This window comes from Ambystoma mexicanum, chromosome 6p, assembly GCF_040938575.1.
Source record: "Ambystoma mexicanum isolate Mex_15411 chromosome 6p, UKY_AmexF1_1, whole genome shotgun sequence".
Classification (NCBI taxonomy): Eukaryota; Metazoa; Chordata; class Amphibia; order Caudata; family Ambystomatidae; genus Ambystoma; species Ambystoma mexicanum.
In genome coordinates, this window is record NC_090935.1 from 381,030,463 (window position 1) to 381,057,893 (window position 27,431).

A 27,431-nucleotide genomic window follows, 5' to 3' on the forward strand; every position below is an offset into this window, starting at 1 on the left:
CCTTATTAAGGGCATGGCTGCCTCCAAACTCGTAATGAGGCCTAATGTGTACATTATTAGGCTGATTCTTGAGTTGTTTTCCCTAATGAAAAGTCTTGTGCAGAAAGGAACTCAAAATGGAGTTGCACATGCAGAGTTTCATTTTGTAATGTTTATGTTATAATGGGCTTTTCACAGCATCTGGACATTGTGTGTGAGCTGGCGCTGCCATACACATTCGACAAATGCATGACCTAGGAATTAGGTGGACAATGTTTCCTAACCTACAGAGCTCTGATTGTTACGTTCATTGTTGAGTCTTATTGGGGGTGAGAGCATGTTCATCCCATTAAATCAAGATAGTATTGAAAACATATTGCCCCAGTAAAAACACAAATGCTGATGGTGTGCTAGTGCCTAGACAGTGGTGTCTTGTTTAGGTTCATGCCCAGAGATTGTGTGGAGCTGGGTCTACCATTGCATTTTCAGTTGTGGAATGCATATATTGTGGGTGGTAGATTATGGCACGAGCACATTTTGCATACACTTTGTAAAACCTATCTGCAAAGAATATGCTACTTGTTCTATGGGAACGCCCTTTATATGCATACATTCATTGTGTATGAGATTTCCTTTTTTGCCGAGAAAGTGAAGTTATTCTTTAAAAAAAAAAAGGTGGTACGTTTCATAATTGAAAAATGGCTAATTCTGCCTTAGAGCACCGAGCTTCTTTGATAAACCAGAGAGTACTATATAAAATCTGTTCATCGTTTGGTGTTTACATGCTAAAAACTTCATCAATTTAGAGAATGCAGAAGAAATCCTTGAGTTGTATATAGAGCGCCTGGAGAACATGCAAATGGTAGTGGTGCATGCTATAAATCAACGTAACATAACAATTCACCAAGGTACATTGTTTAACAGGCTGGCCATTTTGCAGGTGCAGAAGAAGCAGGAAGTGGAAGCTACAGTCGCCGGTATATTACAGACACCATAATCAGTGAAGATGATGGATTTGATGTTGATGACTCAGATTATGACATCTACATTGAAGAGGTAAGAGGGCAGACTCATGCCCTGGTCTTTGGCATGCTAGCAAAATGGTGTATGTGTAAACGTGCCGTGCCGTTGGCGTGTGCCATGCAAAGTGTCAAGTACACCATTAACGCACTGGCATTTGGTCACCAAGAGCACTTTCTGTTCAATGCCAGAGAAATGGAAAAGGATCCTTATTCTGAGAGTTGGCTCAAAGCCGCTGTGTGCCAGGCACAGCTGATATCATTAAAGTAAACGGTTAGAGAACAGGAACTGGTATCTAGCAACAGCAAATCAGAAAGGGCATCTCTTTCAGATTATATGTCAGTTATTTGACACTCTAAAAGGGTCAATAAATAGTTGGCAAATAGCAGCGCTAGATGTCCCCGATGTTGGTTGATCCATGTGGCTCTTGACCATGTGCCTATTTATTGTCCTGAACAATGGCATTTTGGGAGGGCGTGCTCCTACAGTTTCTGATATCACATGAGTGCAACTTCAGATGACTTTTTTGTTTTTTCTATGAAAGCAATTAATGTATGGAGGCTGACTATTACTAGAGAATGAAGGATTACCTAGCTACCGGGTTACGGTGAAGGGTTCAATGGACTGCTGTCAATCGCCAGGATCTTAATTGCCCTAGTGTAAAAAAAATAATTCTTTAATTCCATGCTTGCACCAGGGAAATGTTTGCCCAGAGTCAAACTGTGGGGCTGACCCTCCTGCCCCCCACACTCCTTATAAAGATTCATAAGGTGTGCCCCAGACGCTTCAAAAAGGGATTAAGATGACTGGTTTTAATAGAAAATATAAGCAGTAGAAAATCTGCTTACTTTTTAATGAGCCTGCCCCCCAGGACATTCTTTGGGTGCCAGGGGAGGGGGGCGGACAACCCCTAGATGGTGTGCACGAAATAATAATTTTACTCAGGGGGGGGCTCGGTATGAAAAAGTTTGTATACCACTTCCTTCGATGAATTGAAAGAATTGTTTTGTGCACTGAGGCAATGTTTGCACTCATGCTAATTGCACCAGTCCAAAATGTCTGTAATATCGATCAGAGCCGCCATGAGGATTTTCATTGAGAATGAGGGGGCTTGAGCAATAATGAGCCTCATTAAAATGTGCACCTATCCAATTGAAGTTTTTGCATGGTATTAAATTACCCTAGAGCAAATAATTACTCCTTGAATGCCTTTTGGGACATGGCATTGTTTGCCCTACGACTTATACTCTGCCATCCGAGCAAACACAAATGCATTGAAAGAATGTTTTCTTCACTAGGGAATTTTTTTATCAGAGACTTTTAGAGACACAACAACAGACACAACTTACTCCACAGGCTCCTTTAATGCCAGACATCATATCCCTGTCCAAATCTCGCAACTTTGCATTTCTTTGTTTTTCTTGAGTTACGTTTGGCAGGACCGACCTTCAGAGTTAGAGGTACTGGAGAAAGCAGGTCCGCTGATGCTGCGGTGAATGGCCCCGGGACACTATGGCCATTACTATGCGGTCAGTTGCAGTTCTCACAGCTTATATGAAGTTCACGCAAAGCAGAGCTCTGTGTGGCTGTGATCATTTCATAGCGTTTAGAGGATGTCTACGTAATTTTAGAAACTATGTTGACATAAAAAGGAAAAACAGGGATGGCAGCTCACTAGCCACGTTAGTAAGATTGCTCTCGCATAGGCCTTTCACTCAAGAAGAAGCCGCCTCAATGCATCACTCTGTAAAGACTCTCTCAGAGATGGATCTAGGCCTCTCGAGTTTAGTAACATGAATATGGGCATTGGGAGTCTGCCTGCCTGATGTCTGTGCTAGTTGTGGGTTTTAGGAAGGCTGCTATCAGAGACTGGCAGGAGGAACACCATGTGGCACTGTTTAAACTCCAAGGCCAGAGCCCTGATCTAGGCAGGCTTCCCAAGAGCCCTTAGCCACCTAGTTTAGCTATGGTCTAGCAGACAAGGAAGACATCTACAGAGAGATGGGGACTGACAGACATATACCATAAGAAGCTATTAGATTAAATGAATGCATTTCTACACAAGATTGCAGTTTGGCACGTTTGACCTATGTTTTCAGGTAAGTAGAAACTTTAGAAGTTTGCTAAAGTAAGTATGTATGAAATTTACAAATATCTGTTGAGGTGAAAAAAAAGAGTACACTCTGGTATTCACAAGGTCACAGGATCACTAGGATGTGACCCTAAAAGTCCATCCCAATGAGCTTGGATGGCCAATGATCCAGTCTGTTATTGCTCTAGGCAAGTCTCAGGGCCCATTATCCTTCAACCGCAACTGTTATTTCTAATGGGAAACAAACCTTGCTGGTGATTGACAGTGTGGAATATTGGTCTGGATGCTGTGGTTTTCCAATGTTCAACATAGACCAATGTTTGCCTATGGCAACCTTGCAGACAGAAAGTTCTGCCTTTCCCTGCAGAGTTAAGTCAGTTTCCAGCCGTCTAGAAGTCTTCTGTTAGGATTTCAATGGTCAATGCAACGATGATGGGATTGCCAGATGCTACAGGAAGCTGGAGGGCCTACAAACAAAATTGAATAAAGTAGGAAAGGAGGATGCTTCTGATGCCGAGCAATGAGATCCATCGGACCCGGATGGAGCCCCTTTCCCTCTGCTCCCCAGCTTTTTCCACCTGCGCCGGACTGCCATCATTGCTGCGCATGGCTGGGGGTAAGGAAAAAGACACTTTGACATTTATTGCTGATGCTGCGAGCGACCGTCTAAAATGACTGGAAATGCACTTTTCGGCCGTGCGTGCACACTGCTTCTTCCATCTGCTTGTTGCGCTCAGGGCACATCCCACTTGGGATTCATATGTGCTATGCCCTATTCGTGCCTGCTGCCAGAAGGCCTTCCAAGATGGCCGTTTGCACGTTGTTGATGCTATATTTGTCTTTGTGCTTCTTTTTCTGGGCCAGCTCCTGCCTCCCTCTCCCATTGGTTGCCTTGGCCCCCTTTAGCCAATGGCAGCAACCGGGAGGCGGGAGCCGGCCACACTACCGAAGGCTCAGAACGAGGCCCTTCCACCATCCACTTTCAATCTCTGCCTATCTCCTGACCCGGATGGAGCCCCTTTCCCTCTGCTCCCCAGCTTTTTCCACCTGCGCCGGACTGCCATCATTGCTGCGCATGGCTGGGGGTAAGGAAAAAGACACTTTGACATTTATTGCTGATGCTGCGAGCGACCGTCTAAAATGACTGGAAATGCACTTTTCGGCCGTGCGTGCACACTGCTTCATCCATCTGCTTGTTGCGCTCAGGGCACATCCCGTTTGGGATTCGTATGTGCTATGTCCTATTCGTGCCTGCTGCCAGAAGGCCTTCCAAGATGGCTGTTTGCACGTTGTTGATGCTATATTTGTCTTTGTGCTTCTTTTTCTGGGCCAGCTCCTGCCTCCCTCTCCCATTGGTTGCCTTGGCCCCCTTTAGCCAATGGCAGCAACCGGGAGGCGGGAGCCGGCCACACTACCGAAGGCTCAGAACGAGGCCCTTCCACCATCCACTTTCAATCTCTGCCTATCTCCTGACCCGGATGGAGCCCCTTTCCCTCTGCTCCCCAGCTTTTTCCACCTGCGCCGGACTGCCATCATTGCTGCGCATGGCTGGGGGTAAGGAAAAAGACACTTTGACATTTATTGCTGATGCTGCGAGCGACCGTCTAAAATGACTGGAAATGCACTTTTCGGCCGTGCGTGCACACTGCTTCTTCCATCTGCTTGTTGCGCTCAGGGCTCATCCCACTTGGGATTCATATGTGCTATGCCCTATTCGTGCCTGCTGCCAGAAGGCCTTCCAAGATGGCCGTTTGCACGTTGTTGATGCTATATTTGTCTTTGTGCTTCTTTTTCTGGGCCAGCTCCTGCCTCCCTCTCCCATTGGTTGCCTTGGCCCCCTTTAGCCAATGGCAGCAACCGGGAGGCGGGAGCCGGCCACACTACCGAAGGCTCAGAACGATGCCCTTCCACCATCCACTTTCAATCTCTGCCTATCTCCTGTCCCGGATTGGAGCCCCTTTCCCTCTGCTCCCCAGCTTTTTCCACCTGCGCCGGACTGCCATCATTGCTGCGCATGGCTGGGGGTAAGGAAAAAGACACTTTGACATTTATTGCTGATGCTGCGAGCGACCGTCTAAAATGACTGGAAAAGCACTTTTCGGCCGTGCGTGCACACTGCTTCTTCCATCTGCTTGTTGCGCTCAGGGCACATCCCACTTGGGATTCATATGTGCTATGCCCTATTCGTGCCTGCTGCCAGAAGGCCTTCCAAGATGGCCGTTTGCACGTTGTTGATGCTATATTTGTCTTTGTGCTTCTTTTTCTGGGCCAGCTCCTGCCTCCCTCTCCCATTGGTTGCCTTGGCCCCCTTTAGCCAATGGCAGCAACCGGGAGGCGGGAGCCGGCCACACTACCGAAGGCTCAGAACGAGGCCCTTCCACCATCCACTTTCAATCTCTGCCTATCTCCTGACCCGGATGGAGCCCCTTTCCCTCTGCTCCCCAGCTTTTTCCACCTGCGCCGGACTGCCATCATTGCTGCGCATGGCTGGGGGTAAGGAAAAAGACACTTTGACATTTATTGCTGATGCTGCGAGCGACCGTCTAAAATGACTGGAAATGCACTTTTCGGCCGTGCGTGCACACTGCTTCTTCCATCTGCTTGTTGCGCTCAGGGCACATCCCACTTGGGATTCATATGTGCTATGCCCTATTCGTGCCTGCTGCCAGAAGGCCTTCCAAGATGGCCGTTTGCACGTTGTTGATGCTATATTTGTCTTTGTGCTTCTTTTTCTGGGCCAGCTCCTGCCTCCCTCTCCCATTGGTTGCCTTGGCCCCCTTTAGCCAATGGCAGCAACCGGGAGGCGGGAGCCGGCCACACTACCGAAGGCCCACAACAAAGGCCCTGTCTACCGCTGTCCACCGCGGTATGCCGGATCGCCGGCCCCTCCGTGTGTGATTATCTGTGTGCCCCCCTGCCCCCGTGAGTATCTGTGTGCCCCCCTGCCCCCCGTGAGTGTCTGTTTGCCCCCGTGAGTATCTGTGTGCCCCCTGCCCCCCGTGAGTATCTGTGTGCCCCCCTGCCCCCCGTGAGTGTCTGTTTGCCCCCGTGAGTATCTGTGTGCCCCCTGCCCCCCGTGAGTATCTGTGTGCCCCCCCTGCCCCCCGTGAGTGTCTGTTTGCCCCCCGTGAGTATCTGTGTGCCCCCCCTGCCCCCATGAGTATCTGTGTGCCCCCCTGCCCCCTGTGAGTATCTGTGTGCCCCCCCTGCCCCCCGTGAGTGTCTGTTTGCCCCCCGTGAGTATCTGTGTGCCCCCCCTGCCCCCGTGAGTATCTGTGTGCCCCCCTGCCCCCTGTGAGTATCTGTGTGCCCCCCTGCCCCCTGTGAGTATCTGTGTGCCCCCCCTGCCCCCCGTGAGTGTCTGTTTGCCCCCCGTGAGTATCTGTGTGCCCCCCCTGCCCCCCGTGAGTATCTGTGTGCCCCCCGTGAGTATCTGTGTGCCCCCTCTGCCCCCCGTGAGTGTCTGTTTGCCCCCCGTGAGTATCTTTGTGCCCCCCCTGCCCCCCGTGAGTATCTGTGTGCCCCCCTGCCCCCCGTGAGTATCTGTGTGCCCCCCCCGCCCCCCGTGAGTGTCTGTTTGCCCCCCGTGAGTATCTGTGTGCCCCCCTGCCCCCCGTGAGCATCTGTGTGCCCCCCCTGCCCCCCGTGAGTATCTGTGTGCCCCCCCTGCCCCCGTGAGTATCTGTGTGCTCCCCCTGCCCCCCGTGAGTGTCTGTTTGCCCCCGTGAGTATCTGTGTGCCCCCCTGCCCCCGTGATTATCTGTGTGCCCCCCTGCCCCCCGTGAGTATCTGTGTGCCCCCCCTGCCCCCGTGAGTATCTGTGTGCTCCCCCTGCCCCCCGTGAGTGTCTGTTTGCCCCCCGTGAGTATCTGTGTGCCCCCCTGCCCCCCGTGATTATCTGTGTGCCCCCCCTGCCCCCCTTGAGTATCTGTGTGCCCCCCCTGCCCCCTGTGAGTGTCTGTTTGCCCCCCGTGAGTATCTGTGTGCCCCCCTGCCCCCCGTGAGTGTCTGTTTGCCCCCCGTGAGTATCTGTGTGCCCTCACCCTGCTTGCCCCCCCTCATGCTCTGCGCTCCACCCCCCTCCTCATTTCCATCCTCTTCAACTTCCCTCCTACTCCCCCCTCCTTTTCTCCCCCCTCTTAGACTTCCGCCTCCTAGCACTTACTCCTATCATCTGTTCCGTGACTCTTGATAGCAGCTTGTCTGTCCCCCCTCCTTTTTGTTTTCCCCCTCCCCCTCCCCTACTTTTCAATTTGTCACTGACTTTTTGATCAGTAGCGTGTCTTGTTCTCCTTCCCCCCTCCGTCCACTTGCCCCCCTCCCACCCCGCCTCTTGTTACCACCTGCACTGCGTAAATTGTCGTCAGACTTAGTAATGTTACTGCTTGCTCTGTTTTCCTTCCTTTCCATCACCTCTTGCCTTACTTGTTCTATGCACTTGCACTATCAGAAATGTCGTCAGGCCTATTATGATAGTTATTTTCACATTCTGTATTGTTTCAAGGACTTTTGCTGAATGTAACTGTATTTTTCCTATGTCCCCTCCCTCCTTGAAGCGCTTTGAAACACATTGTGTATAGGCGCTATATAAATAAACTATCATATCATAAACTATCATATCAGTCTGAGGGAAACAGTTGTTTTGGTGATGCCATGGCACGATGAAGGTCCAGAGACCAACAAGAGCAGGCAAACAGAAGTACCATCCCAAGTACTGGTATTCTCGTTTAATGCAAACATCAAACAATATTGTAATCCAATGTCCAAGAAAACTAAGACCTGTTTCTCTCTTCGATTACTCTTGCGTTCCTTATCAATGTCATTCCTTCAGGGTCTCAGTCTCTGCATATGTTCACAACCAAATGATGTCAGAGGTCAGGGATTGGTTTTAGCATACGACTAAGTTCTAAATCCACAGAACAGGTCAATGATGCAGGGTCCTGTTCCGTGGTCCAGAGTCACAGAAATGGTCCTTTGTTGAGCTACGAATCTAGCAGAGCTTCGTCACAGTCCTTCTTTAGTTGAGGCGTCCCTGTCATGCTTCTGTGACTCACCTCAGCATTGAAATGAGTAATGGTGCAGACTCTCTCTTTCTCAGAAATTTGGAGCTGAGGGCGAACATCAGTCTGCAATCGTCTCTATACATTCATACAACCATTTGGCTCGCAATCACTAAGGGCTGCCATATTCAAACGTTGCTGGTGCATTCCCAGTGTTTATGCTGTCAGGTGGATGCCCATTCAAAGCCTTAGACACCATTTCACAATTGTCTCAACCCGGCATATTTGGAGCTCACCCAGCAACAGTGCTCTATCAGAAAATGCCCGTATAACGCTATTTTGTACATTAAGGGATGATTTTCTCACCCACCTACAACAATACGCTCAAGTGAGGAAAGCGCACTGTTTGTCGTCATGCAATTCAAATGAGTCCCTGTGTAGCAAAGCAGGCCTGGCTGTGGTAAACTGTACTGGATTTTAAGAGGGTGCTCTTTAGAGCCGCCCCTGGGATATCACCTGTACCCCAACTATAATGTAAATTACAATGGAAAGTCAGGATTCCATTAGTGGTATAGAGGCAAGTATTGTAAACCATCTTTTCCTCTGGAGCTGAAGCCATGGGATTGTTGTGGGTAAAATGATGGTCTGGATTGCTAGGAGACAGACTGGGATTCATATTATTTAGTTCGGAGGGCTCTGAGAAGTGTGCGGCATGGCTGTCTGACCAACTACTGTTACGGTCGGCCCTGGCAGAGACCCGCGTTGTGAATATACTTTGCTGGGCAGTCTGTGTCATATTCTAAAATTCTAAGGTACTGACATATTTATTGCATTCCTTAACACACTCATTGCCAGATAAATGAGATCGTGCATCCTTTGGACACCACCAGAACTCCTAGTTTAGAGCTTATCGTAAGCAATATGCATTTGCGTCTTTTGTGAACTGTGGAGGCATTGACATCCCCCAGAACATTTCAAATCAGTTCAGGGTTTAAGGAGCCACTTGAGGATTTTGCATTTTCAGCTAAGTCTACCATCTTTATTAGGTGCCCTGAGGTATTCGGAAGTGTGTCTTGGCAAGTCGGCCATGCTTCGTCAATACTGGCCATATTTAGCAAAGAAAGTAGCAGTTGTGGGGTCTGTAGCTGAGGTGACAAAGCATTGCCCTGCAAAATAATGCCTCGGGAATTCCTCCTTAACTTTATTTCGGATGGCTGATTCAGTTTTAACAAAGGAAAGTATCTGCATAATCCCAAACAGACCGAAGTGACCTGGAGTGTGGGTGAGTAATAAAGTCAGTCAAAACATTGGTTTACTCAGAGAATCTTGGAAACCAGATTTACCCTTACCAGGGTCGATCAAGGGCTCTGAATCAACAGAGATGGTAATTCCCCGGCCCCCATCGTCGTTATCCCAGGTAAACGAAGGAGGAGAGTCTCTATAAGGAGGCCTGGGTGATATGTCTAGAGCCGCAAGGACTTTGGTTCTCTTGGTCTTTTCGTATGTCTCCACTATACTGAGTCCTGAAGATCAGTTGCATGCCTGCAGCGGCACCATCATTGATGGTCCCAGTAACGTTAAGGTTCTGGGGTTGCCGGCCTGAGATTAATCACAATAGTACACTAACTGCTTGGAGTGATTCCTCTTGGAAAGGGCCTTCCTTCCTGTGGACGTCAACCGCACATCATCACCAGTGGCCCCTGACTCCATATATATATTGGGTTACTACTAGGATTTCTCTGTGTCAGAGCGGGAGGGCCAAATTTTGTTAAGATCTCAGATAAATCTGATATGTTTGCCCAAAATGCATCCTCCACTGCCTGAGATAGGAAGAAATGAATGAAAGAGACAATCTGTCCTTGTGAAGCTTCTCTTTTTTCATTCTGGATCATCTTCCGTGGCATCACTCTCTTGGGTATGCCCATCCTCTCTTAGAGAATCGTCCCTCTCCATGCTCAAGCCTTGCCTAAAATGCAGTTCAGTGAAGTCAAATGATCCTTTCTGCCAGCAGCAATTGAATGACATAGACATGGCAAGGACAATCTGTCGGGCTAGCTATTCCAGACAGTTCAGGCTGGAGACAGTGCAAGTCATTCAACGTTCCTCTCGCAGCGGTGCACCAAGTGCTGGGGGCTTTCCTCTAACCCCGACCCAGCATGTCCCGAGAAGAACACCACCACTTGAGGGAGAAGAACGTATCAGTCCTTATAAGCAAGGGGTCACTGTCATGTCACACACACAGTGCTCTCCAATTCACTCACTCAGCAACAATGTTTAATGCTATGCATCAAAATAAAGTAGGTCTACTTCTGGGTAAACCTGGGTTAACCGGTTAACCCAAAAACAACATGTAATATACTGATTCTACAGAGTACTTAAATAAGAATTACTACTGGGAAATACTTAGCATTTCAGGGGCGGTGGGGGCAGTAAGAAAATGGGAAACACTATGCTTAAAGGTCATAGAAATAGGACTTGCTGGACATTGATTGGATGGGGTACTATGTACATATGGTTGGAAATATGGCAACAGTAGTTTTGGTTTTCTTGTTTTCCTTAATGCTGTTTAAAAATAAATAGAAAAAAAGGTGCATAATTATAACCCTCTCTGTCTGTAATACTAATAATCCCAGTTTCTATATAGTGCAGGCTCACCTGAGGGCATGAAAGCGCTGTCATAACAGTTGATACCATTACCCACCATGTGGTACTAAATGTATCGTATCGACCTCGTAGGATGAAAGGCTGAGTTGGCCCTGCCAGGATTCAAATCTGTGTCAGCAGGCTACACACAAATGTCATAAACGAGCGCTGAGCTCACTCTGCTATCTGACCAGGTACTGTGCCATCAGCTAGACTGACTCTGAGAGGCACATTATTCACATTTAATTCCTCAATGAGGCCACATATTAGGAGTCATTGGGCATCAGGGAAAAGTTGATTAAGCAGTCAGGTAAAATATGAAAGTCAGAGTCACCAGTTAGGCTGTTGACCTCAAAATCTCTATACACACCAAATCTTACAAATACAGGTTTCAGATGGCCGAGCTATCCCTCAAAGACACAATAGGCTCAGGCTTACAAAATAATGAAATTCACCTCTTAATGAATATTAATGAAATTCAATCTTTCTTAAACCACAGGACCATGAAAGTCTTCTCCCATCAGCGTCAGCAGACCCCATCCAGACCACATGTGGGGTCCCACAAGGATGGGGCATATCGCCAACCATGTATAATATATTTACAAAGCCCTTGTTCGACAAATTGGACAGGCTGGGTGTCACCTACACTAACTACGCAGATGACACCCAGATCCTAATACCCCTTTCGGGCGATTATGTCAAGGACACGCCTTTGGTAAATAAAATCTACCTCCTCATTCAGGCATGGTTGGCATCACATGGCCTCTGCCTAAATGACGACAAAACAGAGCTTTTGATTCTGGGAACAGCCTCCAACCTACAAATACTGAACTCCAACTAAAACGCTAGGCTTCAACCTCGACTCCCCTCTATCCCTAAGTAACCGAGTAAACTCCTTGGCTTCAGCATGCGCTTACACATGTAAGTTAATCAGAGCCGTCAGGGCATTCCTAGCCAAAGCTAGCTGTATTATCCTTGCCAATGCCCTGATATTCTCAACATTGGACTATTCTAATGCCTTATACTTAGGTGCTAATAAGTATATCCTTGACAAAATACAAATCTTGCAGAATAATGCGCTAAGAACTGCCTTGAATATCCCTAACAGAGAACACGTATCTGCACTTAGAAGAGAACTTCATTGGTTGAAGATAAACGACAGAATCTTGCTCAAAACAGTCTCCCTTACTTTCAAATGCCTTATCAAAGTGGCACTCCTGTATATAACTGAGAGAATAGAAAATCCCATACCCGCCCCTCCAGAGCTGCAAATTCTTTCTGCCTGAACTTACCCAGATTCAACCTAAAAAAATGAGGAGGTATTAGCTTCCCAGTTAAAGCCGCTCAGTCCTGGAATGCCCTGCCTCTTTCTCTCAGAGTGGACCAAACATCCCTCAGCTTTAGACGCAAATACCTTGAACTGGCTGCGATCCAACGACATCTGATCTTGCTTCATATCACTGCTTTTGTATATGCCATCTATCTTACCATCTGTAACCTACAGCATTGTTTTATCTTCTTGCATTCTCTTTTTTTGTATTTTCTTGTTGCCTACCCAAGGGGTTTATAGTGATAATGTCGAATGTGAAAAAGTCGAAAGTCAAAATGTCGAAAACAAATGGTCGGAAAATTGTTTTGGGAATCTCCTTTTTTAAAATGTTCTGTTCGAAATGGGGGGGTTCCCCCCGATCCCCCTCCCTTTTTTTTTTAAACCATTTTTTTAACGCACGGAAGCCAAAAAAAAAAACATGTAAAATAAAAAATGACATATTCGAAAAAAAATATTTCAACCATTTGTTTTCGATATTTTTGTAATTCTACTTTTTGCAGTTGACAATATGACTGCACACCTACCCAAGGCACCCTGTAACCTAAGCTGAAAGTATTCCTGTATTCCTTGCGCCCAGTTACCTCCAGGTTCGGTACGCCCTACAAATGAATAAAACAAACAAACCTCTGCTATTGACTGCACTAAAACTACAGCCAGGTAGAAATGTGGCCAGGGGAATGTACAGCACCCTGGTCTGGGTTAGCCTAGGTCCTAGAACCTAAAGAACCATGTAGTTCTTAAAGACAGAGGTCAGTTACTAAGTTATGAAGAAATGGCTATGAGTTTATGGACCACCTTAACTGAAATAATATATCTTTTCTGTAGCCAATCAATTTTCAATTCAATCTGCCGAATCTCATATCACTCGAAAGCTCACTTTCTCATGGTTTACACATCACAAATGTTAACAGTTGCTAATCTTTGTTGTAATCCTTTTTTCTATACGTACAACTTGAATTAAGAAATAGAATGCCACAAAGCAGTCTCCACCAGTTAAAGAATGATATTTATTCACTGGTCATAGTATTAAATTGGAAATATTAAGTCACTAGCAGTATCCAGTACACGACACGTATTTCGGCCTTTGGCCTTCTTCAGAGCTGGACAAATACTATTTGAAAGGTGATAAGACCTTGCTTGACAGTTAATGCAGGTTCCAATATTTGGGTATAATCCCGTGCCTATTCCTTGGAGTTCCGTTCTCCTCGCGTCCGCATGGGATAATGACACCGTCAACACGTGTCGCGTACTGGACACTACTAGTGACTTAATATTTCCAATTTGATACTATGACCAGTGAATAAATATCATTCTTTAACTGGCGCAGACTGTGTGGTGCCATTCAATTTCTTATTGCAAATAAGAGGGTAGTGGAACAACACTTTTGTCCTCATACAATGCGACAGAAGATACCAGTTACTATAGTGTTTTTTTTTCTAATTCATTGATCCTTTTCGCACTAGGAGCCTCTCAAACCAACCCACAATCGACCTTACCTTTACAACTTGAATTAGTTTACAGCAAAGTTAGGATCACTCACCACGTGCACTGTACTTCTTTGAAAGAAATGCAAAGAAATGCACCTGCTAATTGTGTTTTTGGTACTGATTAATTTATTTAAAGAATTTTAGAGCGCTGCAGTCAACCTTAGGCTGCTTGGCGCTGATGGTGACCGAACATGAGACATGTCGCAGGAGGAGGTTGATGGTGGGTACAGCTAGGTGTTCAGCGCCTTCCTGAAAGCTAGATGGTCTTGTAGATCACGATGTGAGTCAGATAAGTGTTCCAGAGGTTGCTAGCTTGTACTGTACTGAGAAGGTGTGACTGCCTTTTCTTATGAGACTTTCCTGTTGGCTGGGCTGAGTTTGTTCGTTTATCAGAAAAGCACACTATTATGTGTAGAGTTAAAAAAAAAGTAAGCACGTTTAAATCTTATGTGACACATGCCTTGCTTTACCATTTACTATTATATGCATCTTATTTCTTAAGCTTAAACCACTGTCTCCAATCAAAGGAGGGAACACAAAGTTTACGGTTGACTCCCGGATAACTCCGGGTTACCGGACGAAGATACCACCAAATTTCACGACAAGCACCATTGCACCAGTTACATCAATGATCACCACATCAACCAGCAGCTCCAGCACCACAACCGCCAGGTCGAGAAGCACACCTGCCAGAGCGGCGCGGAGGAACGGGCTGGCTCCCCTTCGGTTCTTTGACCTATCGTGTGATGAAACCGTCTGCCCACCAGACAGCTTCTGCGTCAATGATTACGACCGCGGCGGCTCCCGATGCCACTGTAGTCTTGGGAGAGGAGGGGACACGTGCGAAGAAGGTACCTTTTATTTTATGTAGGCATGTATGCTTAGTTGTCATTAAACTGGAATTTGTATACAGCTTAAATGTACCTGCACCTGTATATATGAAGTGTGCTTGTATTTCCCCTCGCTGAATGAGGGCGCAGTTGCACTGTTTCATCTGCTTGAATGTTCTATTAAATGCACCTGCACTTGCACTTGCTTAAATAACGTGCACTTGGTCATGTTACATTCATCAGTGCAAGGAAAATTAACCATCTGAGCCTCCACCAGAAGGCTGAGGTCGTCTTCACAACCAACTGCAAGTTGCAACCCCTTTAGGGCGAAACCCTCACATTATCAAGGACCCTTCTATTGAACGTCCTCTTCTATATCCAGCCCTAAAGTACAACAAAGGTCCCAAAAAACAGCTCGCCCACATTTGCACTAGGACACAAATAAAACAGACTGTTCTTTTGAACATGTTTGCTATGTAACATAAAAAGAAATATAACACATGAGTCTTTTTTATGTTACACCACATAGTACAAAATACAGTGTGCTTCATGTTTTGCCATAGTGCAAATTGTATTAGATAATTGGGAGATTGAGCCAAAAACTGTTTGGCCCATTTCGTATTTAAGAAGCCACAGCATTGGTGCAGAATTAGTTTGCACTATATTTTGCACAAGTGTAACGTTTTCATAATCTGTCATGTTTTCACTCACCTTCTGGTGTGAGTGCTCCGAGGCCACCTCTAGGTGGCATATCAAATAAAACAAAGAAACGTGTGCTTGACTGTTCTACTGCGTGTGCATGGCACGTGTGAGGTGTACACGAGGCGTGCACGATCGCCTGCCCTGCATATGTGCAACACGTCACCTGTACGTGTTGAAGTATATTTCAAGGTAGACTTGCAGGAAAGGTGTATGTGCTGGCTGGACCATTGCCATGTTGCTTTACTTCACACTATTTTCAGATCTGGGGCAATCCGCAATGAAGGGAACCTTGGAAACTGCCACAAGCCGCAGCTCGCGAGACCTGTGCACGAGTCACTGAGCAGAGCACGGCGAGCCCCCTTTCATTTCACACAGTGTTGATCATGGAGTGGCAACAGCCAATGTATCTGCCTGCAAATTACCCTTGACCTTCATGATCAAGCAGTTGATGGTCGTTTTTTTGTCGGCGTTCGATTGATGTGTAATTAAAAAAAGATGTATTTTTAGCTGTGCGAGTTGATGCGGGAGCAGAGATCAATACTTTTTAGAGGAGGAGGCTCGCCCCCTGCGTAACCTAACCGCAGAGAGGACTGATACAATAGGAAAGTGACCTACCCCCAAGCACGCTGCGCTGCGTGTCACGTGGTGCAGTCATTCGCGAAGCCACAGCGTGCTGTCGTGCGACTTTTCATTCATGGAACTCATTGTAACATTCAAAGTGACATTACCAATACAGTCAGCCTTGTGCACAGTCAAGAACTTTTTTTGAAGCGTTGCGTTTAGCTAATGTCTCTGTGCTCCGCGCCCCCTACCCAACCCCGCTACTTTAAATTGGAAATGTCTATGAGCAAGGGAACTCAAGGAAAAGGGCATAGCTCTCAACTCACACGCTTTTGGTGGATGTCACTCACCTTGTAAACAGCTGACTCACCCGCCAAGCCTCCTGCACGTCCATTCGTTTCAATGGGCCTCTCACCCTCCAAAAATAAAATTGGGTGTGTTCACCGGCCTTTGTGACATAAATGGTTGAGAGCTATGAAAGGGGGTGACATTCAAATATAGGGAACATCTATTTAATCTCAGATGTGTGTGCCTACGCCTAGCAATCTGCCGGCTAGATGTGAACTAGTACTGCCTTACATTCTTTTGTAGACCCAGGACTGACAGTGGCAGCTGGGGAGAGGTGTCTAGTAGGGGAGTGTATTGAGTAGGGTGGGGCCATCTGGTAAGGTGGACACAGGATCCCTGCAGTATAAAGAGGTGCAGCGTTCAGATGGTATAGTGGCTAGAGGCCCAATCATCATACATGTATTATAGCATGCACAAACAAGGCAGCTTCAAGAAGGATGCTCAGAGGAGCAGCTAACAGGTTTCAGATCGACCCCCACTGGGATTGTATTTATATCGCATTGTATTTATTATTTTAGGGAATAGGTGTTTTCGACCCAAAACAGAAAAGAATACACAGAATACAGAGTAATTTTGGATCAGGAAATATGAGAAGAGTGGGGACAACTATGGAACGATGCGTGTTAAGCCAGAATTTCTCTGCAGCCCCTCACATTTTTGCTTTTTTTCTCTGTCTTTTTTGGTTCCTGATCTCTTTTCGGTGGTCAGAGGGACTTTTCCTGAAACCCCCTGCCATTACCTCCCTTTAGACCTTCTATAAGGTATATGGTATTGTGTCGCCCCTAGGTGCCCAGCCTCTGGGGTTCTTCTCAGACTCCAAGTTTCTGCCTGTGATTGTGCCACTGTAATTTGGCTTTAGGGAATATGTTGGTGGTGGCTGTGCTGTAATTCTACCTCCTTACAGGTCCGTAAAATAGAAGTGGATAAACCCCTTGTGGGCGGTTCCAAAAAGCAGGGCGGTGCCACTAACCTGAAGGTAAGTGTTGATTCTTCAGTATTTTGCAGGCTCTCTGGCACCTGCTGGGATTCTGGGAAAACTGACCATCCTAGAGACCAGCAGTCCTAAAAAGATTGTTGAGGAGAGTGCCTTAAGAATGGCCTTTGATCCTTAGGCAGACATTCCAGAGATTGGAGGTGGTGGGGTTCAAGTCCCAGAAATACCGTTTTGGGGTTCCCTCCAATACTCAGCAAAATGTCCATTCCGTGATAGTGGAGGGCCAACCTACCACTGAATCAGAGACACTGCTGCCTGTACTACTGTCGTTGCAGGAACTTCCTTTGGGCCAAAGGTAAGTACTCATCTGCAGGCCACTAAATTGTCTAGTGGCCTCCTTCAGACCTTCCCTGTTGTTAACATTTCGGTTCAGATAGCTAATAGGAAGTTGGTTCTTCCTGTTAGAGCCCAGAAAAGATCCCTGGCAATTCCTTGCTTCAGAATGACTTGGAGAGGGGGGGTATCTTTAAAAGCACCACTCTCACCCCCATAGTTGTGAAGGTAAATTCTACTCCGACCAAGGGTCAACTAACCAGGACAATCTTCCCCTCAGTCTGAAAAGTTTCCCAGTTCCAAAAAGAGGAGAAAACTAGTTATTCTGATAAGTCTTTAGTCGTCAAACCTGACATTCCACCTGCCGGGACAGGAGAGGTGGAAGTGTATTCGAAAAAGGCTGAGAACATCTGTGCAGGAAGTTCTTCTCAGCCATTCGGACCTTGTACTGAGGGTTCTGTAGAAAAGCCTATTGCAGGTTCAGAGAATGAAATGTCTCCTGTGGGCCTGTGAGAGCAGACTCCTTCTCCCAAGAAATAGATAATTCCTAAGGGTAGTTGTAATACTAATAGTCCCCAAAGAGTGGCCCACAACAAAGGTAGTAATGAAACCTCAGAAATATAATCTGCCTTTTCTGGGAATTTACCAACTACTAACCATGTGATTTAGCACTCAATGGATTAGTTACCCATGGATATAGTCTGGGAGGGGCGAGTGTTAAGCTAGAATTCCGGTTTTGGGGATCTATGGCCACTTTCTGGGGTCCCTCAAATGTTTGCTTTTCCCCCTGGTCTTTGTATGGTTCCTTAATCTCTTTCTGGTCCCTCTGCTATTATATCGCTTTATACCTTATTTAAAGTATATGGTATTGGGTCACCCCTAGGTTTCCCAGTAATTTCTGCCTTAGAGTGGCTCTGTCACTGTAATTAGGTTTTAGGGAATATGTTGATGGTGACCGTGCTTTAATGTTGTCTTCACCAAGGGTGCAAGACATTTTGCTAAATTGAGAGCCCAATACACCTTTCTCGTAGCCATTGGAATACCATTATAAAAAAAAGAATCCTTCTCACAAACATTTTTTTGTTCTAGGGCTTCCCTTTGTCTAGGTAACCACGAGGCTCAAAAAGACTGTTCTGACCACGTGGGCTTTTTGTGAGCCCATTATGACAGCCCCCAAACTGGTCCTACTGGTTTAGGCTAGTAGAGGACCCTGGACTAGCCCTCTCACTTCCTACTGTGGTGGCGTTGGCTGGGTGCCAGTCCCAGTGACCAACCAGTATGGTTGTTCATCTCACTCTATGCTCCAGCCCCTTTTTGTGATTGGCTGGCTGGCATTTGACCATGCCACTTTTACAGGGCTATTTAGGTTCTGCCCTGCCCCTATCTCAATCTCTTGCTGCTGTGTTCATGGATCCTGGAGGAGGCAGGTCTGCAGACCTGTTGAAGGGGGTTCCCTGTCTATTTCCAACATTTGGGATGTTTCAATGCCCTCACATGAGAACATTTGCTAAGTGCAGTGGCTTGCCCGTTTCCAGATTTGGGTTTTTTGTCACCAGAAGTCCAGTCTGGATTTCTTGGAGACTCCTGTTGGCTCCCCATACCTTCTGGGTCATGCTCTCTACTTTGGAACTGTTAGTGCACTGTTTTAATGCTGCATCTTGCAGTTTGCCACCAGAAATGTCCTCTTGGCTATAGGTTTCTACAGGAGTCCAGAGAGGTGCCGCAAGGTCATCACTGTATTAGACCTCCAGTTTGGGATGTCCAAGGATGTCATCAGCTGTTGTCTCCATCTTGGGACTGTTTACTGTCATGCTCTGCCTGTTGTTGTTTGCGATGCTGCGGCCTCCCTTGGCCCTGTATCCAAGTGCTAGAGAATCAATTCCTGCAAACTCGTTCTCCCCAGCCCCTGTTATTTTATATTAGGTGCTTGCATTTGGCAAAGGTCCCACATACAGATATTGGGGTTAGGAGCGTCCTTGTATAGGCAGTACTGTTTCTATAGCTATACTTGGTATTTGTTTAATACTGTGAGTTATTCCCTAAAATACATATTTGACCTGATTATCAGTGTGATGTATTTTCTGGATTCATGTGTATGGACCTATTCTCTGTGTTGACCCACTTCCTCTACCTGCGAGTTATGCCTTGTGGCTATGGCCATACTACTCACGTTTAAGAGAGGTTTGGCTTATTTTTCTTGTCTGGTGTTTTAACTTTCCACCCTAGGGTTAGTTGTTGTAACATCCTCAACAGACGGTGGTACACAAACTGCCTTAACAGTGTGTGTTGTAAATTTAAGAATTGTGTCAAGCTAGGAAAGAGTAGAAGGAGAGGTGAAGGAGGAGGCTAGTGCCGCAGACAAAGCAACTGAGTTCTGGATTTAGTATTAGGGTTTCAGAGTGAAGGTATGTGAAGTGGAGGGAGGTTTTTCCTGATAGTAAGGGGGCTAATGTTAGCAGCAGAAGAGGCTCAGTCATAAAGTGGTGAAGATTGATTCCACTGTCAAAAATAATCCCATGGTTGCTTGCTTTAATGGAGGCGGCGAGCAGGTAATTGAGATATGAGATTGGTGAGAGAAAGAGGTGGGCATTGGCAGCCAGGATGTAGAGGACTTAAATACTATGGAGGTACACATGAAACATTGAAGTGCCCTTCAGTGGCGGATTGCTAAGGGGCATTCAGGAATGAATGCAGTGAGATTAGGAGTAAGAGTGGGGATAATGTCAAAGCTTTAGGAGATGTCTGAATACATTTGATAGAAAATCCTAAATTAGGTCAACACCTGGGTATGAGCACAATATAAATAAAATATCATTCATATCATTTGCCGAAGGGAGCAAGTGTAGAGAGTGACGAGCAAAGGGCCAATGACCGAGCCTGAGGGCACAGCAACAAATAGGAAGGTTCCAATCCGAGATGTCCCTGTTTCATGAGATGTGGAAGGAGCAATGAGGAAAGCGTGGTTCACCATATGAAAGGCAGCAGAGCAGGTCAGAAGGTGTGGGATAGAGGAGAGTTTATGATGCTGAGCAGAGGTTAAGAAATTGGAGACATGGGTAAGTGTTGTTTATAATTAGGGCTTTGGAACCAGGAATCAAGGGGGTCTCAACGATCGTTATTGTTAAGGTAGGTGAAGATCCTGTTAAAGATGAGCTGTTCTGGGACTTAAGAATAATGAGGACGGATAGGTCCATGCTGATCTTTAGTATGATTGTTTGGGTCATTCAAAAGAAGCTTCCTAATGATCAATAGGAACAGTATCTTCCTTGAAGAAAGTAGAAAACATTCCAAGAGAAAGGCAGAAGTTAAAGAGGGACGGACAAAAATAGAGCAGGTGAGAGGTGACCAGTGGTGGACTGGCCGAAAGGGAACTTTGGTGATTTCCTAGGAGGCCTCTGTATTCTGGGCCTTTTTTATGTGGTATTTCCAAATGTTCCTATAGGAAAAGGGTTAGGCTTGGTGAAAATGTGCAACACGGGGCCACTTTGAAAATTATTTCCATGGCTGCTTTTGGTTCCCAGCCCACCTCTGGAGGTGAGATTTCTTTCATTGTATGCAGGCCAAATGGGTCAAAATGTGCACAGGAGGAGCTGGGTGTCCTCAGATGGGCACCAGTTCAGAGAAAGAAGTTATAGAGAAGGACCATAGGTAGCAAGTGGTGGTAAAAAGAAGCAGGCTAAGTGATGAGATGGTGGTGAGGTTATCCTGGATCAACAAGACCTTGGATGGTAGTGCTTGGCCAAGTCATAAGCAGAGAGTCAAGAGGAGATTGTATAAGGATGTGGGGCAGAAAGCATGGCTTTGAATGGAAGAGTTTGTGTGGGTGTAAGAGTTAAGAATAGTAATCATCAGTGAAGTAGGCTGATTTAGCAGAATCTATGGACATTGTGAAGGAGAGGAGAGCATCCTTATAGGCTAAGAGAAGAGGGAGGGGTGCAGTCCTTAAATCACGTTAAAAGGTTTTGTTCCATATCCTGTCTTGAGGCAGTGGGCCTAAGGGTTTGTTCAGGGTTGGGGGCAAGTGTTAAAAGGAGAGATGTTTCAAGAGTGATAGTGGTTCTAGAAGGGGCAGTTGAGAACCTGGTCAAGGTTAAAGAAGGTGTTTTCAATGGAGAAGGCCTGATGAGAAGCCAAAGAAAGGATGGAGGACTCGACTTTGGCTCGAAATGGGTTGAGGGTTTAGGCTTGAATTCATGTTTCCCGATCGAGAATTTGGTAGGGTGAGTGTAGGGGCAGAATGAATTTGGCAGATAGGAAGGGGTCAAAATAGAGATAAAATGAGAGATTCGAGCAGGAGAATAGGAAAAGGCAGAGAAACAGTTGCCTTGAGATTGAATGGATACGTTCTGAATGGAGAATAGGAAGTGGTGTGTGAGAAGGGAGTTGAGTTTGTGTTGGCGGGTGGACGACATTTTAGAGAGTCTTCGATCACCAATGAGCACTGCGGGGCTTTGGTGGGAATGGAGTCCAGGGCAAGGTTAAAATAAGAAAAGCAAGTTGGGAGGGCCTAGAGATCCAGAAGATGGGCAAAAGGGTGGGTGGGAAGCGTTGTGTCACATAGAACATATGTGTGAGTTGTAGAAAATCTGAAAGCGAAAAGAGCAGATGTAGTTGCCTTTGTTGATCATAAACCCATCTGTGCTGCCTCTTTTGGGTGTTCAGAGAAGTGCTCAAAGGTGGGGAATCAATGGACAAGGCAGAAGGGATAGTAAAACTGTGAGTTATGGCCATAAATCAGTTGGGGTTGTGAGTTTCAAAATTATCTATGAGAAATGCTGGCTTTTATTTAAGATAGATTGGGCATTCCAGGGCTCAAGCGTAAAATGAGTGGGTGGAGGAGGGGAGAGGGAGTAATGGAGGGCATATGAAGGGGATAGATGAGGTTAGTGAATATTTGTTGGTCTCAAGGCCTTTTTTGGTGAGGCAAAATGCAGGGACATGATAGGAAAAAGGGGGAAAGCATGGTGGAAGAGATGAGAGGGCTAGGCAAGGGGAGAGTGTGGTTCTATGTGAAAATGTCACGAGGAAAATGTACTCATGTGAAAAAGTATTCAGCAAAAAGTAGTTTTCAAAATGTAGTGATTATAAGGTTGCCAAAAAAGGTGTTTTAAAACACAAAATTACATGGCTCTAATCCTATCAATGACCCATACCCCTAATACAACCAGGCATCCTATCTCGAGCCCTTATCCTAACGCTAAATACAAGCATTATTCTACCGCTACCTTTAGACTCTCCCTAACCCTTCAGCACTGTATTTTATTTGCATGTGACTTGATAGAAAACAGCAAATAAATAAATAGGAATTGAACAGTGGGCCTCATTACGAGTTTGTAGGTAGCCATGCCATTTTTAGCGGCATCGCTACTCCCAACCGGTTACCGGGTCCGGGTCCAACAAAAGGGGATTTACCGGGCCATTCCAACCTTGGAGGGCCCGGTAATTCCCTTTCGCGGGACCCGGACCTGGTACAACCCCATCCCCATTTGAGCCCCCATAGGGCTCAATGGGAATGGGGAGGATGCTAACAATGGACCCGTTAATGACGGGCCCGTTGTTAGCATCCTGGTCTGCTAGCGGGTCCCGCTCTGCACGTCTGGTCTGGCCAGGCGTCCAGAGCGGGACCCGTTGCAGAGCTCGTACTGTGGTGGCCCGGAATTAACTGTTCATTCCGCAGCCACCTACCCTGTAATGAGGCCCAGTGACTCTTATTCCAACCATGTCACCAGTCCTCCTCAAATTCCATAGCCATTAGCCTAACCCTAGAAAATCTTTGTTCTAATGCTAGCTTTAGTTTTATGCTAACCCCATCTTCTACACCTAATCTAACCCCTAATTTACCCTAAACTCTAGGTTTATCCTATCCCCTATCCTACCACAACATCAGCAGCATATCCAATGCTCCCTAATCCTTCCTTCAAAGCTAATCCAACCTCTGACTCTCTTAACCATAGATTTGCCATAATCCCTAACCTAAAACTTACCCAGAGCCTTAAATACCCTAACCAAACACCAACATCACCCAATCTCCACAACCTCCCTGACCGTAAACCTAACCCATATATTTACTCTAACTCCTAGCCCTACGCTCACCCTCTCCAAACTCTAAACCAGGCAGTCACAATCCCCCTTACCCTCCTTAACCCTAACAGCGCTGCATTTGTTGGCTATTTTTCAACTCTATTTTTGACTACTTTTTTCTGGCAAATTTGCTCCACAAAAGTATTTTCTACACAGTTTATTTACTGACTGCATTTTATTGGCACTATTTTCACTGGATACAGAGAGTGTCTGCAGGTAGTGAGAGGAGGGTATGGAGAGAGTAAGTATGAGCTGCAGGGGTAGTGAGATAAACGTTGTAAGTGGAAGAAGATTGTGAGGGGGAAGGACTACTGAGGTATGTGATAGAGCAGCAGGCTGCAAGGACCAGGAACAAGGGTTGTTAGCAGTGGTCGAAGTAGGTGGGGTGGTTGGGAGCGGTGCTCCTCTACTTTTTTTAAGTAAGTTTTACTGCGCCTACAAATTTATTTAAAAAGAGACTGTTCCAGAATGGTTTCGTTTTAAAATGAAAGTGTAGGAAGAATGCAGTGAACGTTCCCTTAAACAGCTGGCACATGTGTTTGGGGGTTTGTATTGTGCGTGGGGGTGTGGTGATGGGTTTGTGGGCAGCGGGGGCAGGCCAGTAGGGAACATAGTTCCACTACTTCTTATTGTACACTTAGACCACTGGTTATCAGTGACCAACAGTCAGATAAATCGGTAGTCCAGGTCCACTTATGACTACGCTGCAGTTATACAGGTAGTGCAGGGCCACTAGTGGCCAAGTGCCATTATACAGGCAGTACAAGGACACCAGCCACAAGGAAGTAGCAAATCAGGATGGTAGTGCAAAGCCAAGGTACAAGTGCTGGATAGGAAGTATGAGGCTGTGGAGGCCTTAGCTGGCAGGCAGTCAACAACATGATCAATAAACAAAGGAACTAATAGCACTCACTTTGCAGTTTGTAGTGGTCCAGGTGGCTAAGCGTGATGTGACATTTCTAGGATGGTATGTTACATGTGGCTATAATTTCCCTTTGAGATTTGCCATGTGATACCTTATTGCCTTCCTTGGGTCTTGGGGGATGGATTCCTTTATATTATGATGCCACGATTAAGTATTTAAGTGTGATCAGGTGTGCAGGCCCAATTCCATAAGGGAGCCAAAGCAAAAGGAGTGGCAATGGAGAAGAAAAGAAAGAATAACACATAGAAGGATTGGTAGGCCGCCCGTCCAAGGAGACATGGTGGCCTGATGTCCTTTTAGAAAGGTAAAACCGGCAAGGCTACCTCCAACCTCGTAATGAGGCCCAATGTTTGAATACTTTTTTGGAAACATATATGGAGAACTATGACCGGGATCACTCGGACTGAACTGTTACGTAGACGGGAAGCTTCGCGTAGAGAAGAAAACTTCCAACTGGTACATTTTATTTTAGTTTTTCATTGCAAGTGATTATCTTGAACTGATGTAATGAGTCTTAAATTGCTTAGGTGAAATGGTGGAAATGTGTAGATCTGGCTCATAACCGGGAAGCCCTATACAGAAACTGAAACACATTGAAACCGCTCATTGCAAGTCCTCCGATATTCCGTTGGTAATTCCGGCGGGATACCGGGGGACTACTGTACCATCTCCACTGTGATGATCATGTGATGAAAGGACCGTGTGGGGTAATGTATGAGGTCTCCTAATCAGATTACAAAATCAGACTGTAACTAATACACAACCCCACACGGTCCTTTCATCACATGATATCAACAAATGTTAACTCACTGATGAGGTGTAAGTCACATAACGTATGCTTAATGTTCAGTCACAATATTGAAGGCCATATCATGTTGGGGTCAATTTTCGTGTTGAGCTTTTCTGCTGTAAGTGTATTACAGTGTTATGGTCATTATAGTGTTCACAAGACATTGTGTCCTAGCATTATGGGCACAACTGATTGATTTATGACATGTTTTAAAATAAAAATATTACAGCTAAATAATAAAGAGCTGTAGAAGTACTACAGATTGTCGTGTGTATTTCTAGGTCGCTTACCCATGAGACACAAGTACCATTGCCTCATTGTTTTCTTGCAAGGGTTTGAATGTTTCTGCATTAAATTATTGCAAATATTTAAATTCTAGAGGGTAGGACACCCCCCTGTTCTAGTGTTTGCTCAGCCCATTGTCCTTCCCGTTCCAGGGCTGTCCCTTCATGTTACCTATATCCTAATCAAGCAGCTTGGTAGAGCAGAGGACACTAAAAAGCTCTGTTGAAGATTTATGCTGTGAAAACAGCATTCAGGATAAGTGTGGAAGTTTTTTTAGAAGAGAAAAATCGCCAATCGATTTAGTAGTTAGCCATTTACATTCTGCTCTGCACAGGTTCATCTTTTCATTGCACACCATACTGGAGGCGCCAGGGTAGTTTCTATTCACTTTTTTGGAGCTACAGAATGTGTTGCTAATGCTATCAATAGGCGTGAAGGGATTTAGTTTATGTTCACCATAGTGTGCCACTGATGGCATCGGCGGCAGTGGCAACTGCTGACTGTGTTCTGATAGGGATGCTCATAATAGGATTAGATTGGCTTTGGTGGAGAAAATGACAAGGGATTCCTGGGTGGCATGTCCATGAAAAGGACAGAAGCGAATCACAAGCTGCTGTGTGATGCAACAACTGCATCCCAGGACATGCACTGATGGATTCATGAGTTGGGAAAGCCACCTACATGCAAGTGCAACTAAACTGCATCCTAGGACACGCACTGGTGGATTCATGAGTTGGGTAAGCCATCTGCATGCAAGTGCAACTAAAGTGCATTCCAGGACATGCACTGGTGGATTCTTGAGTTTGGAAAGCCACCTGCGTGCAAGTGCAACTAAACTGCATCCCAGGACATGCACTGGTAGATTCATGAGTTGGGAAAGCCACCTGCATGCAAGTGCAACTAAACTGCATCCCAGGACATGCACTGGTAGATTCATGAGTCGGGAAAGCCACCTGCATGTAAGTGCAACTAAACTGCATCCCAGGACATGTACTGGTGGATTCATGAGTCGGGAATGCCACCTGCATGCAAGTGCAACTAAACTGCATCCCAGGACACGCACTGGTGGATTCATGAGTTGGGTAAGCCATCTGCATGCAAGTGCAACTAAAGTGCATTCCAGGACACGCACTGGTGGATTCATGAGTTTGGAAAGCCACCTGCATGCAAGTGCAACTAAACTGCATCCTAGGACATGCACTGGTAGATTCATGAGTTGGGAAAGCCACCTGCATGCAAGTGCAACTAAACTGCATCCCAGGACATGCACTGGTAGATTCATGAGTTGGGAAAGCCACCTGCATGTAAGTGCAACTAAACTGCATCCCAGGACATGCACTGGTGGATTCATGAGTTGGGAAAGCCACCTGCATGCAAGTGCAATTAAACTGCATCCCAGGACACGCACTGGTGGATTCATGAGTTGGTAAAGCCACCTGCATGCAAGTGCAATTAAACTGCATCCCAGGACACGCACTGGTGGATTCATGAGTTGGGTAAGCCATCTGCATGCAAGTGCAACTAAAGTGCATTCCAGGACACGCACTGGTGGATTCATGAGTTTGGAAAGCCACCAGCATGCAAGTGCAACTAAACTGCATCCTAGGACATGCACTGGTAGATTCATGAGTTGGGAAAGCCACCTGCATGCAAGTGCAACTAAACTGCATCCCAGGACATGCACTGGTAGATTCATGAGTTGGGAAAGCCACCTGCATGTAAGTGCAACTAAACTGCATCCCAGGACATGCACTGGTGGATTCATGAGTTGGGAAAGCCACCTGCATGCAAGTGCAATTAAGCTGCATCCCAGGACACGCACTGGTGGATTCATGAGTTGGTAAAGCCACCTGCATGCAAGTGCCACTAATAATAATTGGGTTCTGCTGGAGTTTTCTGGTCTAACCAGAATTTAAAATCTCCAGTGACACAGATGTTTCGACATGTCGATAGTGACAGTGAAATAAGGTCCATCAGGAAAAGCAATGAAGTCAGCATCTGGTGCTGGAGGTCTATACAAATGTAAGGAGGCCATGCATAGATTTGGCCTCCATTAATATACTGTGCGGATGGAACCACTTTCACATCAAG

The 27,431-nt window shown here is 46.1% G+C and overlaps 1 protein-coding gene across 2 annotated transcripts in view; it reads left to right on the forward strand.

The window, feature by feature from the left end:
* EGFLAM (EGF like, fibronectin type III and laminin G domains) overlaps positions 1 to 27,431 on the forward strand; it is a 674,079-nt gene that overhangs the window by 375,748 nt on the left and 270,900 nt on the right. For both annotated transcript variants that reach the window (XM_069627154.1, XM_069627153.1), the window contains exons 8-9: positions 920 to 1,035; positions 14,054 to 14,402. In XM_069627154.1, coding sequence (XP_069483255.1) covers positions 920 to 1,035; positions 14,054 to 14,402 — 465 coding nt within the window. The remainder of the gene's footprint in view (positions 1 to 919; positions 1,036 to 14,053; positions 14,403 to 27,431) is intronic.